Below are 14,218 nucleotides of genomic sequence, written 5' to 3'. Positions count from 1 at the left end.
TCTGTCCGCTTTTGTCAGTCCGTCTGCGAACCTCAGTTAACACTAGGCAAGCCTTTTTTGACCCTGACTCCCACCTGTCCTGTTTTTTGCTCCCGTCTGTCTCCCGCTTTGACTGGTTTTGATCCTGACCACGTCTTCTCTACCGTCCCAGGACCTCTTTTGGTCCCCAACTACGTCTACTCTCCTGTTCTGGATTACCGTATTTTCCGCACTATAAGGCGCACCGGGTTATAGGACGCACCCCGAAAAAATAGTTTTTGGTCCTATTTTTGACATACATAAGACGCACCGGATTATAAGGCGCTACAATGGGAACGTGGACAAAACAGTCAGATAGTTCAGTCCAACTTCTTACCCCCTTAACATTCCCAAAGCTTGCAAAGACGCAAATACGTGTCGAGAACACGTGCGGATGCGGTGTCCGTACAATGTCACTCAAATGCATCGTTCCATCATTTGGAAGGTTAAAGTCTTGGGATTCAAGAAATGCCAACCATTCCTTAATATCTATTTTCTTTTTCGCTCGCAACTTTACTGTGCATATGACAATAAACACTTGGAATTGAGTTGAATTTAAAAATAGACACTCCATTCCATCCATTATCTGCACGGCTTATCACAGAAACATCGAGTTCAGTCTGAAACAAGATACAGGGACAATATAAAATCCGGAGTAGCTCACCGAAGTTGTTGTGTTCATAATAATGTGCAGCCAATGTCCTCTTACATCCGTGAGGGTAGTAAATCCAGGAGAATACAATATTTACAAATACAGAATAGTAAAAAAATGTTTTCTCTATGCCGTAGTGCAACCCAACATGTGATTCGCATTCATCTTTTTCGGCCAATTGCAGGCTATGTTTCGCCCCTTTAGCCTATGCGAGCCTGTAAATGATAAAAGGATCCGCCCCCTTTACCTCAGAATAACTTTAGCCAATAGTGATCGATTCACATGATGATTGACACATTGGTTAGCCAATGAAACGCCGGTAAATAAATCCCAGCATACACCGCGTACTACTTGGCGTTCGGGGGAAAATCTAGTCGGCGGCTGCTTGCATTAGTTGCAAGACTTTGCGACTTCATATTGATCCATATATAAGGCGCACTGTATTATAAGGCGCATGGTCAGCTTTTGAAAAAAATAAAGGCTTTTAGGTGCGCCTTATAGTGCGGAAAATACGGTACAACTCGCTTCCGACCCCCGACCACGCCTTGCTCTCTCAGTCCAAGCTACCGACGCATTTTTCCGCACCTGTATCCACTTCCGCGTTCGGAGCACCATCCGAGTACAAGAGCGACTTGCCTCCCGCGCCCAGCGAACACCGGATCGTGGGCGCAGCCCTTCCTCTTTCCTCCAATAAAACTTATGAGAAACGTAACGCAATTGGGTCCTGATTCCGTTCTGGTCCTGACAGTCTCTCTCTCTAAATTGTTGTCTTCGTGCTTTTGGGGGGAGGGTTCATTGAAGGGGAGAGGCATTTTGTGTATACCTACTGTCAGGACCAGAACGGAAACAGGACCCACTCCCGTAACATTTCTACCAAGTTTTATTAGAAGAAAGGGAAAGGGTTGCGCCCACGATCTGGGGATTGCTGGACGCCGGAAGCAGGTTGCTCCGAACGCAGAAGTGGATCTTCCGTAGCAAGCGGTGTCGGGAACGGAAAAAAAAACGGGTCAGTAGTCGGGACGGGGGAGCAAACTTAGTCGAGATCAAAAACAGATCGTTATTCGGGACTGTAGAGCAGAAGTGGTCGAAATCAAAACAACCTACTCCCCGCGACCAGCATAACCACCAATAAAACTGTGAGGAACGTTACGCGAGTGGGTTCTGTTTCCGTTCCGGTTCTGACAAAATCAGGACTAAAATTGGGCATAGATGTAGGAAAACCCAAAAGGATTCAGTGATAAAAAGACACCCACATGAAACAGGGCTTGGTTCCCAGGTAAACATTGATCTCAGATGTCTGGCCTGTCAGAAGCTGATGTCCTTGAACTGTCAAGCGGCTACCTCCGGAAACGGGGCCCTTGTCAGGAAGGACATTTAGAATCCGTGGATCCTGCAAATGGCAATGCATACATTGTCACCAAACTATTTTTTTCTGACAACCCCCCAGAGACTAGTTTTTTCTTACCTTATAGTTGAAATCAGTTTTGGATCTGCCTTGTTGACCTGTAGCCATGGTCACAACGACTGGTCCTGTTTGCTTCTTCTCACTGGGCTGCAGTTTACACACAACCCTGTAACCATCCATCCCACAATATACATAACACACGTATTAATATAAAGCTGTATTGGGAATAGATAGAATTTTTTGCTACTCACTAAATACCGAGACGGATTAGGATACACCAAAAAAATGACAATGCTGTCACAGACCAGAACGGACACAGGACTCAATAGCGTACGTTTCTCAGTTTTTAGGATTGACGGAAAACAGGAGCGAGCGAGGCGGGAGTGACACTTCCTTGTCGGACGAAGACAGGCGGGAATAGTAAGTCGTTTGGCCGAGGCTGGAGATCAGAGGCGATTTCGAGTTCGTAATCGGGGTCGTAGGCAGGAGGCAGGCAGGTAACGAGGCAAAACGGGTCAGGTAACGGGGGCAGGCAGAACGGGCGTCATCAGGTCCAGAAACGGGTCAAAAACGAAGATCAGGCAGGAGAAAGGTTTAGCAGAAACGGAGTCGGACGGGAATGCTCACTGAGTGGAATACAACAGTTCGCAACGATCTGACAATGACTGAGAGGAAGCCGGGGGTTTCAAAATGGAGTGTCCACCAATCAGCTGTCCGGGCTGTTGGCGCCAATCAAGCCGTCGCAGGTGCTCCAAATTGGCAATCACGACAAATACTTTCAGTATTGTTTATAATTATGGTTTTTAAAGATCATCTCGTGATTAACGATGATTTTATTCCAAAACAATTCTCATCTCATCTCATTAGCCTCACCGCTTATCCTCAGTAGGGTCGCGGGGGTGCTGGAGCCCATCCCAGCAATCATCGGGCAGTGGGCAGGGGACACCCTGAACTGGTTGGCAGCCAATCACAGGGCACACGGGGACAGACAACTCCGGCATTTACACCTAGGGACAATTTGGACCGACCAGTTCACCTGAAATGCATGTTTTTTGCAATGTGGGAGGAAACCGGAGTGCCCGGAGGAAACCCACGCAAGCACGGGGAGAACATACAAACTCTGCACAGGAAGTCTGGTTAAAGGGCCCAATATATCCACTGGTAAACTGTTGTTTTCCCCTCATTGGAAGAGCGTGGATTTGATAGTATTTTCACAGACCAGTGATTCGAGCAAACTATCACATTCACTGAATCAGTGTTTGAAATAATGTCTGCCCGGGCGTACAACTTTCACAACGTCTCTGCCCGGGTGGCCGACAACTGTTTCAAGAAAGAAAAGTAAAATATAAAATAAATCTTTCGTTTTTCATTTTTCATTTTTCAAAGGTTTGCTTTATTTCGATTTCGAAATCGTTCGTTTTGGAAATTTCGGGATTTCGGTTCGTTTGGCAATTTGCATACTCGGCAGCCAATCAGAAGCCTGGATCACTTTGTGCTTCCGGACTTTCCCGAGCGTTATAAGGTCGTGTATTTGCATATCATTTTCCAAAGTAGACGCAAAGAGAACAGAAAAAATGAAGAAGTGGTTAAGAATCAAGCCAAAACCTCAGAAGAAAGGTTCAAAAGAAGCTGACAAAATTGACGACGCTACAAAACGTAAAGGTACATGAAAAGCATCGTGGAAAGAGGAGTTCACGTAACTTGTAGCAGACGACGCATGAATGAAGATGAGTACCGTATTTTCCGCACTATAAGACTCACCTAAAAGCCTTTATTTTTTTCAAAAGCTGACCATGCGCCTTATAATACAGTGCGCCTTATATATGGATCAATAGTAAGTCGCAAGGTCTCGCAACAAAGGCAAGCAGCCGCCGACTAGATTTTTCCTCATGCGATGTGGTCCGCGGTGTATGCTGGGATACATATGCCGGCGTTTCTTTTCCCAGCCAATGTGTCTATCATCATTTGAATCGATCACTATTGGCTAAACTTATTCGGAGGTGAAGGGGGCGGATCCTTTTTATCATTTACAGGCTCGCATAGGCTAAAGGGGCAAAACAAAGCCTGCAATTGGCCGAAAAAGATGAATGTGAATCACAGGTTGGGTTGCGCTATGGCACAGAGAAAACATGTTTTACTATTCTGTATTTGTAAATATTTTACTCTCCTGGATTTACTACACTCACGGATATAAGAGGACCATGGTTGCACATTATTATTGAACGCAACGACTTCGGTGAGCTACTCCGGCTATATATTTTCCCAGTATCTTGTTTCAGACTGATCTCGATGTTTCTGTGATGAGTCTATTTTTAAATTCAACTCAATCCCAAGTGTTTATTGTCATATGCACAGTAAAGTTGCGAGCGAAAAAGAAAATAGAAACTAAGGAATGGTTGGCATTTCTTGAATCCCAAGACTTTAACCTTCCGAATGATGGAACGATGCATTTGAGTGACATCGTACGGACACCGCATCCGCACGTGTTCTCGACACGTATTTGCGTCTTTGCAAGCTTTGGGAATGTTAAGGGGGTAATAAGTTGGACTGAACTATCTGACTGTTTTGTCCACGTTCCCATTGTAGCGCCTTATAATCCGGTGCGCCTTATGTATGTCAAAAATAGGACCAAAAACTATTTTTTCGGGGTGCGCCCTATAACCCGGTGCGCCTTATAGTGCGGATAATACGGTAATTTTATTCATCTATGGTCAAGATATTTATTCCAGTTATCTTTTTTTTCCACGGTAATGGTGGCTACTGCTGCCCAGTGTTATATAGGGGTAGTATTTGGATTGGTGTATCCTGACTTTACACAAATTCTATTTAACATGCTTATTTATTAATATACCTGGTGGAGATTTTGTATTTGGCAGGTTGTGGAGGGCATTGCACACCTGCCACTGTGACTCCACCCACCACATCTTGATATCTCATACCGAGGTTGGAACCACTGATGGTGACTAAAACACCGCCCTCCAGAGGGCCGGAGAGGGGATGCACCTGAAAGCAGAGAATTTCCATTTTAGATTCTTTTTTTTTTTAGCAACTATCTAGAATATTTTGGCGCATATTTATGATTCACCTGTGTGATATCTGGAGGGGGGCAGCTATCTGCAGGAACACCAGCACAGGATTGGTTGTAAACACAGCTGGATGCAGGACTTCCAACACACCACACACAGCCATAATCCCTTGGCACTGCACGGCACTGCGAGCAATCCGATTGGCCCGCCGAGCAGTTGTATAACTGGACTGATGCAGAGGAAACATATGAGCAATTTTCCCTGTCATTTTCCTTACGGGTCCGAGCGTTCACACAAAGTGGGTGAGCAACGCTTGAAGCAACAGTGAGCGACGGCAATCCCAAGTGTGGCAACTGAGTCATTATCAAACATGTCCAAAACTTGACATCAAGTGACATTTTGATGAGTTTTTGGCAATGCAAAACGATTTTTCTCTTTTGAATGAATTGACTCATGTACGATGGCCTACAAACGTCGTTTGTTTTTACAATTCTTTCACAAAATATCCATTTCTTTTTATTTCCTGATATATTTTGTCACATAATATTAACATTTTTGGGGGCTTATTGAGTCGGTTTTAGGATACAGAACTGTACTTAATCACATTTTTGAGTGGAAGTACAATTTTGGAAACAAGATTGACTTGATATCATTGGAAATTATTGGAATGCAACACAAACTTTTTCTTCTTTTTTCCCTGTTTTTTTTCTACTTTTTTTTAAATTCCTTTAAAAAAAATCTCATCGTGTTTATTTTTTCCGAGCTGTTACTTTTTCTTTTTGTTCTCTATTCACTTTTTTCCTACGTTTATTTATTTTCTTTTTTTCTGGGTTTTTGCTAAATTGTTCCTTCTTTTTTTCTCTTCCTTTTGTTTCTTTTTTTCTCAGCTTTTCACTACTTTTTCATTTTGGTATTTTTTTCTTTTTTGTTCCATTCTCCCCTTCCTTCAAGTCATTTTGTGCATAATTTTACATCATATTTGGTCATATAGGGATGAAAGAAGCAAAAACAACCTGAAGAGCTGTTTAGAGCCCGTTCCTTTTTAGTGAGCCGAGCCGAAGAAGCCGGTTCTGAAAAAACTCTAAGGAACATTGCGCTGGATAGATATTCTTGTGCGCTGAGAATGTGCAGGCACTGCGCGATTGCGCAGCTTAGAGGGAACACTGCTCAGAATGCTTCTTGACTGTACTCCCAAATCCTTTCAATTGTGGACTCCCAAATCTACTAATTGTGGACTGAGCAATTCGGAAAAACGCTGGACTGTGTAATGTAAGATCAAACATTCGGGAACTCTGTTTGACCCTCACATCTATCTATCTATCTATCTATCCATCCATCTATCTATCTATCCATCCATCCATCCATCCATCCATCCATCCACCCACCCACCCACCTATCTATCTATCTATCTATCTATCTATCTATCTATCTATCTATCTATCTATCTATCTATCTATCTATCTATCTATCTATCTATCTATCTATTTAGACTGCTAGACATCTATCCCTCTGTCTATTTAGACTGCTAGACATCTATCTATCTATTTAGACGACTAGACATCTATTTATCTATCTAGACGGATAGACATCTTTCTTCTTTCTTTAAGTCATTTGGTGCATAATTTTACATCATATTTGGTCATGTTGGGATGAAAGAAGCAAAAACAACCCGAAGAGCCGTTTAGGACCCGAAAGAGCCGGTTCCTTTTAGTGAGCCGGGCCGAAGAAGCCGGTTCTCTACAAACTCTACTTACTTTACTCAACTTCGTTTTACTTCGACATTGACTTCAAAATACCACATTTAGAACACAGCGTCAGGGGAACCCGTGTATTTTGACCTTCATGCACTGTCACTTTGACTTAAATCGCTTCTTAATTAGTCATTTTGAGCCCTCATTTTTGTGCACTGGCTAGATTTTCTTGTGCGCAGCTTAGAGGGAACACTGCATATGAGCATCTGCATACTTTGTTTCACCATTTTTTTCACTAGCTTGGTATTGTCAAAGGTTTACTATAATACAGACAAAAAGTTGTGAAAGAAACCATTCAGTAAGCCATGCTGAGATCACAAGAGTCAACTTACGTTGAAGACCAGGTAAAACATCGATAGTCCTCTCTCCTTTCCTCAGAAAGACTGGTGCAGGAAAAAGAAGCTGATTCATGGAATATGTAAACTGCAGGGAGTAACAGTCAGGGAAACGAGTTAGGGTCACTCTGCTTGTGCAAGTGTTGGTGTGTAAGTCCAGAGTTCTCGTTTGCCCGCTCGTCCTAGACGCATCATTCTTGCTGGGGACGCATAGTCTCAAATCAACGTGCGTCCCCGGGACGCAACATTTTTGACACCAAGTTGTTATTATTACCCGATTACTTTTTCTTTTTTTTTAACAAAGATTTACCGCGCTCCAAATTTTCGCCAGGCAGATCCGCCATTGCTGTTTTGGTCTCGCGCCGATCTCGGCAAACGAAATCTCGTTGCTTCGAGATGACGTCATTGTTTTGGCGGTTGTCGAGTGAAAGAGAAGTGTGTCTCAGAAAAAACAGTTGGTATTAGGCGCAAATCAACAAAAAATTGGTAATTTCTTCAGTGTCGAAACATAATACATAAAGTGGTAACAACGGCAATATTTCCGGCACGAAAAAACGGCGAAGAAATTCTTCAGAAGACCGCGAAGGCAAGGAAAACACGCGTGTTTTGAAGCGAACGATCCGACGAAAGATAATAAACAAAAGAATACTCCGAGCAAGAAAAGGACTTTTCTGACAAAATGGACTCAATTATATTCCTGGTGACGCTATGAGGAGGATGATAATGGATTGGACCATGAGAAGGCATTACAACTATGGCGGGACAGCAAAGCACAAAGAATATATGAACTGAAAAATTTGAAGTGATAACTGCTTTGTATTACCAATTAACTGTGATGATTAAAACTGCAAGAATATATAAATATATTATTTTGTATAGTGTACAATAATATTGTGAACTGAAAAATCTTGAAGTGATAACTGATTTGTATTACCAATAAACGGTGATGATTAAAACTGAATGGATATATAGATTTATATTATTTATTTGTCGCCGATTTACAATTTCAACCGTGATAAGACTAAATTTTGGGGACCCATAGATCTCTGTTGGGACCCGTAGATTTTTGAGCATGCGAGTCCCTGGGACCCATCACTTTTCACAGGTCAAATAAACACTGGTAAGTGCATTAAAGGTAAGTTCTTAAGGTCTGGCCTAAAATGTCAATCATTACTTCAGGGTTGGGTCAGGCTTCTCTCGCTGACTTATTTCATAAATAATCTACGCTTGGCGCCCTCTGTAATAATTCTTAGTTTATTTCTCTTTGAGCAGGATCGGCGCAGTGGAATCCGTCCCCCTTATTGCACCACGTAACCCTCGTCCACGTCCTTGCCCCGCATCCGTTACAGTTCTTCTTTTGTTTTTCTTTTTGGAGGATCTGCATAACGAATTCTGTCCTCCATTTGTGCAACACATACGGTGTTCACGGACTTGGCACGTCCCCATCGGCCGTCTGAGTTGCGCAAAAGGGGGACGGAACCCATCACGCAGATCCTAAACTAATAATATTTATGGGTGGATAGATTTTAAAGAACTCAATGAGAGAGAAAAGCCTTCCTCCTCCTCTAATGAAAAGGTCCTCAAATAAAACATGAAAATCCTTGCTTTAGGCTCTGTCCTTCGAATCAAGATAATTTGTCGGGCTCGGACTGGTTCAATACCCGCGGGTCGGGTCGGGCTGGATATTTCCAGGGTCGATTTTACCTCGTATGTGTCATGATTACTGATGCGAGGCACCTGAGTCTACTCCTTGGCGCCAACTGCCTCGGAAGCTGATTGGCTGCTTGTCTCTTTTTAAACCCCGTCTTCCTGTCACCCGTTGTCAGTCCGTCTGCAAACCTCAGCTACGCTAGGCAAGTCTTCCGGCCCTGAGTCTCTCCTGTTCTGATTCCTGTTCGATTCCCGGCTCCGACCACTTTTCTGAACTTGACTAGGTTTTTGCTCCCCCGTCCCGGCCACCGATAGGTTTTTCGACACTGCCATCACTCGCCAGTGAACTTGTGCGTGCAAACTTGTCAGTGTTACCTGGTAGGAGCTGCAGGTGAAAGCATAAATGTCATCATCCTGGTGGACTTTGGCCGTCAGGTTGACTTGGATCTCTTCGACCTCCACCACGCACATGTACGGTGCCCCGTCCTACACACATTTACATGCATCCTTTAAATATATTCGTTGTATCTTCTGTGGCATCCTGTTGTTTATTCGCACCTTGAAGACATCCAAGTTGTGGGCCTTCAGAACTACAGTCTTTGTCAGGCCGACCGGAACCAGAGCAGGGCTCTGAATGCCAAACACCTGAGGACACTGACCCGGACCAGTCGAGTTCTGCTGAATAAAAAGACTTCAGATTCAGAGACAGTCAAACTGGTTATTTTGCTGTTGAAAAAAAATGTCCTGTTATTTTTGTTTTGGTGGACTTCTTTGAGTTGATATTTTTGTTTTCCAATGGATGTTCTTTGTTTTGTTTTGTGTGTGCATAAAAGATAAAAATTGTTGTTTTAGAGACAGCTGGAGACTGTTTTATTAGCTCTTATCATAACGTGAGCTCATCAATCAAGCGTGTGTGTTAGTGATTGAGAGGGAACATAAAAATATGTTAAAAGTGATTAGCTGTTACCATAACACGAGTTTGTCAATATGGCTCTAAAACAGGGTTGCCACTTTTCTTTGTTTTTTTCAGTTAATATTTTGGATCTTTCAGTAAAGGTTTTTGTCAGTTCATATATTTTCTGTTCATATTTTCCACTTGATATTTTAGTTGTTTTGGGGAGTTTGGGGGGATTCATTTTCACTTCATTATTTGTTTTTTGGTGGATTTTTTGTTTTTTATTTCAGACCAAAAAGATGAGATACACATATTCGGACACTAGTTTTACTAACTTAAAAGACTCCGGGCTCAGAGTTAAACAAACAGATGTTTACTGAGACATAAAAGAAGAGGTACACTTTGAAGGATTTTATACATTTGACTATAAAGGATTTTATACGATTGAACACAAGTTACGTTTATTGAGTGCAATGAAGATTTTCACAGAGTAGGCTCAAGTTCAATGAGCAGTGAAAGTTCAGGGCACCCTGTTCTGGTAGGAAATATTGTTTACAGGAATGGCGGGAACTGACGTGAGGCTGATAAGATAAGATCAGCGCATCCATACGCGGAGGGGTCCTGATCACGGAGGACGGCAGGCATTGTTTTGATACATTCCCTGTTGTTTTGGTTAATTCCAGACATCGCGGCGCTCTTCTCCGAGATGGTGGAGCCCAGGGGGCTTCATTGGCACGCCCATGGGAGGAGCCGGCACACATTTTGCGGGGAGGCGTGGGCCGAGAGGAGAACAGCTGGACGACTTCAGAAAAGGCTTCCCAGAGACTCCAACCACACTAATTCGGCCATTTTCGATGGAGTACACTTAGTTAAATTGCTGATGAAATTAAACATTTTGATATTTAATTCCCAACAAGGTGTAGAGCAGGGATGTCAAACTCAATCGCACAAGGGGCCAAAATTCAAAACACACTTCAGGTCGCGGGCCAACTAGGATAAACATTTATTGAACACACTTAAACTGAATGTTTTTGGAACATAAATATGAATAAAAACAGACAAGAATATTAAATGTAAACCTTTTAATCACTTATACAGTATTTATTATTTTGCTGTAAATAAAAATCTCATCTCATCTCATCTCATTAGCTGCACCGCTTATCCTGAGTAGGGTCGCGGGGGTGCTGGAGCTCATCCCAGCAATCATCGGGCAGTGGGCAGGGGACACCCTGAACTGGTTGCCAGCCAATCGCAGGGCACACAGGTACAGACAACTCACTCGGTCATTCACACCTAGGGACAATTTGGACTGGGGAATTCACCTGAAATGCATGTTTTTGGAATGTGGGAGGAAACTGGAGTGCCAAGCACGGGGAGAACATACAAACTTCGCACAGGAAGTCTGGAGCTGGATTCGAACCCACGCAGGAGGTTCCCATGACTTGAACTGTGCCGCACATGCGCTAACCACTGCGCTGCCGTGCTGCCTTGTAAATACAAATATCTTGTTTAATTATACAACTTAGAACTTAACTTAAACAACTTAACATTAAGATAACATTCAAATTCCTTTGCTCCTATGTCAATGTATACATTAAAAAAAAACTTAAATATCCCAAAAGATTTTGTTCTCCTTAATATATCTCCTGTCAAAAGTAGAAATATGAAAATGCTACACAAATTATTTTGTAAAAACGTCACAAAATTCTGCAAACAGGGAGCCTGATGTGCTTACCTTTGGCGCAGACGGAGTAGGGCGAGAGATGGGAGGGAGTGCTTGCATTTTTTGCATAGCTCCACCCATCCCTCCCACTCACCCAATCAAATAACCTTAAGTTTTCTTCCGGTGTTTTTGCGTATTTATAGTTTGTTCTGTGGATTTCATCATAAGGTATCCGAACACTGAACACAGATTATATAGTGAGCTTTTATATAAAGGATTCTTTAGCGTTGTACAGTCAAAATGAGTTTTTTTTGTGTGGCACCTTAACTGTAAATTGTATTGAAGACGTACCCTATATATTCTGAAAAGTACTGCAATTAATGCAGTTTTGGTTTGGCTTTGCGTGTATCCGAACAGGATTAATGGTTCAAGTTTCGAACGAGATGGAAAACGGTCCATTGATAACAATATTGTAAAATGGTCTCGCAGGCCGGATATGATCAAACGGCGGGCCGGACGTGGCCCGCAGGCCGGGAGTTTGACACATGTGGTGTAGAGGGAGGTTACGAATCAAAGTGGTTGCAGATCAGGCTCCCTGTTCTCGGAATGTTGTGACGTTTTTACAAAATAATTTGTGTAGTATTTTCAGATTTCTACTTTTGACAACAGCTGCCCTATTGTTTTATTGTCTGCTCCTATCTTCGGTGTTTTTCTTCCCGTTTTGACAACTACACTATGGATTACTTCTATCCTATGGACGTGGGTTTTAGCGCACAAAAATGCGTGTATTCAAGGAATTTCAACTCCTTGCCCTGAAGAATTCTCGTGCCGGCGTGATGAAGGGGCCTATCGTGGAAGGAGAGCCGGAGCTAGCGAAGCGGCTAGCGGCGTTATAAGTCTTCGGTACCGTCCGTAATCATGGTAAATGCGAACTCACGACCAAATAAGATCATCGAGCGCTGGTGGAAAACATCGAAGCGCACAGGGAGCGCAGTTGCTGTGTTTTGCGGGAAACGTGGCTCACGTTTAGCATTCCGGACGCTAACGTGTAGCCACCCGGAGCTACCCGGAGCTATCCGGCTTCAACGCCGCTATACAGAGACACGAAAGCCGGAGGGAATCGGAGAGGAGGCGGACTCGCAAACACGAGGTGGTGTATCCCTGGACACAAAGAAAAAGATATCCATCTGCCGCAGGGATGTCGAACTTTTGGACTAGCGTGACGTCATCCATTCCGCTACAAGCACCCATAGGGCATCATGTTAATCTGTTAATAAACAACGGGGTAGACTGCTGGAAGTGTGAATTTCCCTACGGGATGAATAAAATATCTATCTATCTATCTATCTATTTATCTACCTATCCATCTATCTATCTATCTAACGTAGTAACTTAAGTAACTTTTGGGACATTTGTACTCCTATCTGTATTTTTTTAATCACTATACACTATACACTATACATCTGTCTATCTAGCTAGCTAGCTAGCTAGACATCTGTCTATCTATCTATCTATCTATCTATCTATCTAGCTAGCTAAACATCTAGCTAGACATCTGTCTATCTAGCTAGCTAAACATCTAGCTAGACATCTGTCTATCTATCTAGCTAGACATCTATCTATCTATCTATCTAGCTAGACATCTATCTATCTATCTATCTAGCTAGACATCTATCTATCTATCTATCTAGCTAGACATCTATCTATCTATCTATCTAGCTAGACATCTATCTATCTATCTATCTATCTATCTATCTATCTAGCCAGCTGGCTAGACATCTGTCTATCTAGCTGGCTAGACATCTAGCTAGCTAGCTATCTAGCTAGCTAGACATCTAGCTAGCTAGCTAGCTAGCTAGACATCTGTCTATCTAGCTGGCTAGACATCTAGCTAGCTAGCTAGCTAGCTAGACATCTGTCTATCTAGCTGGCTAGACATCTAGCTAGCTAGCTAGCTAGCTAGACATCTATTTATCTAGCTAGACAGACATCTATCTATCTAGCTAGACATCTATCTATCTATCTAGCTAGACATCTATCTATCTATCTATCTAGCTAGACATCTATCTATCTATCTAGCTAGACATCTATCTATCTATCTAGCTAGACATCTATCTATCTATCTATCTATCTATCTAGCCAGCTAGCTAGACATCTGTCTATCTAGCTGGCTAGACATCTAGCTAGCTAGCTAGCTATCTAGCTAGCTAGACATCTAGCTAGCTAGCTAGCTATCTAGCTAGCTAGACATCTAGCTAGCTAGCTAGCTAGCTAGACAGACATCTATTTATCTAGCTAGACAGACATCTATTTATCTAGCTAGACATCTATCTATCTATCTATCCATCTATCTACACAGGCATCGAACAGGCTGTTTACACGGATGGACTGAAAGACGGACACTATACAGAAATATGGAAAGATGGAGGAAAAACATTGGATAATAGATTTGACTCACGCTCTGGATAAGGGTAGTCTGTTTATTTGTACAGTGGCTGCGATGGGTGCATTGCTGTTCCAGAGGGCACCAGTTACACTTCCACACGCTGACGACACAAGCCAGACACCTGAAATACATGATCTGTTTCAGGGGTGTCAAATAGGCGGCCCGAGGGCCGGATCAGGCCCGCTGAGGGATTGAATCCGGCCCGCGAGTCAACGCTGAGGGGAGCGCAAGAGAAAAACGAGCTGAAGGTTGAAATATGTCCACTTGATGTTGCTATAGCTAAGTGCCTTTCACAAAGATGCTGAAGTTGTATTTCTCTCTCTCTCTCTCTCTCTCTTTCTCTCTCTTTCTCTCTCTCTTTCTCTCTATCTCTCTCT

The 14,218-nt window shown here is 42.9% G+C and overlaps 1 protein-coding gene across 1 annotated transcript in view; it reads right to left on the bottom strand.

Moving 5' to 3' along the window:
• plxnb3 (plexin B3) overlaps positions 1 to 14,218 on the bottom strand; it is a 65,464-nt gene that overhangs the window by 32,464 nt on the left and 18,782 nt on the right. The window contains exons 9-16 of the mRNA XM_088330496.1: positions 13,854 to 13,962; positions 9,396 to 9,512; positions 9,213 to 9,323; positions 7,185 to 7,275; positions 5,161 to 5,330; positions 4,927 to 5,078; positions 2,136 to 2,241; positions 1,924 to 2,060 (exon numbers count right to left, since the gene is read on the bottom strand). Coding sequence (XP_088186622.1) covers positions 1,924 to 2,060; positions 2,136 to 2,241; positions 4,927 to 5,078; positions 5,161 to 5,330; positions 7,185 to 7,275; positions 9,213 to 9,323; positions 9,396 to 9,512; positions 13,854 to 13,962 — 993 coding nt within the window. The remainder of the gene's footprint in view (positions 1 to 1,923; positions 2,061 to 2,135; positions 2,242 to 4,926; positions 5,079 to 5,160; positions 5,331 to 7,184; positions 7,276 to 9,212; positions 9,324 to 9,395; positions 9,513 to 13,853; positions 13,963 to 14,218) is intronic.

The sequence above is a fragment of the Urocampus carinirostris genome, chromosome 3, assembly GCF_059441175.1.
Source record: "Urocampus carinirostris isolate Australia breed hairy pipefish chromosome 3, RoL_Ucar_1.0, whole genome shotgun sequence".
In the NCBI taxonomy this organism is placed as follows: Eukaryota; Metazoa; Chordata; class Actinopteri; order Syngnathiformes; family Syngnathidae; genus Urocampus; species Urocampus carinirostris.
This window is presented reverse-complemented; position numbering and strand designations above follow the sequence as displayed.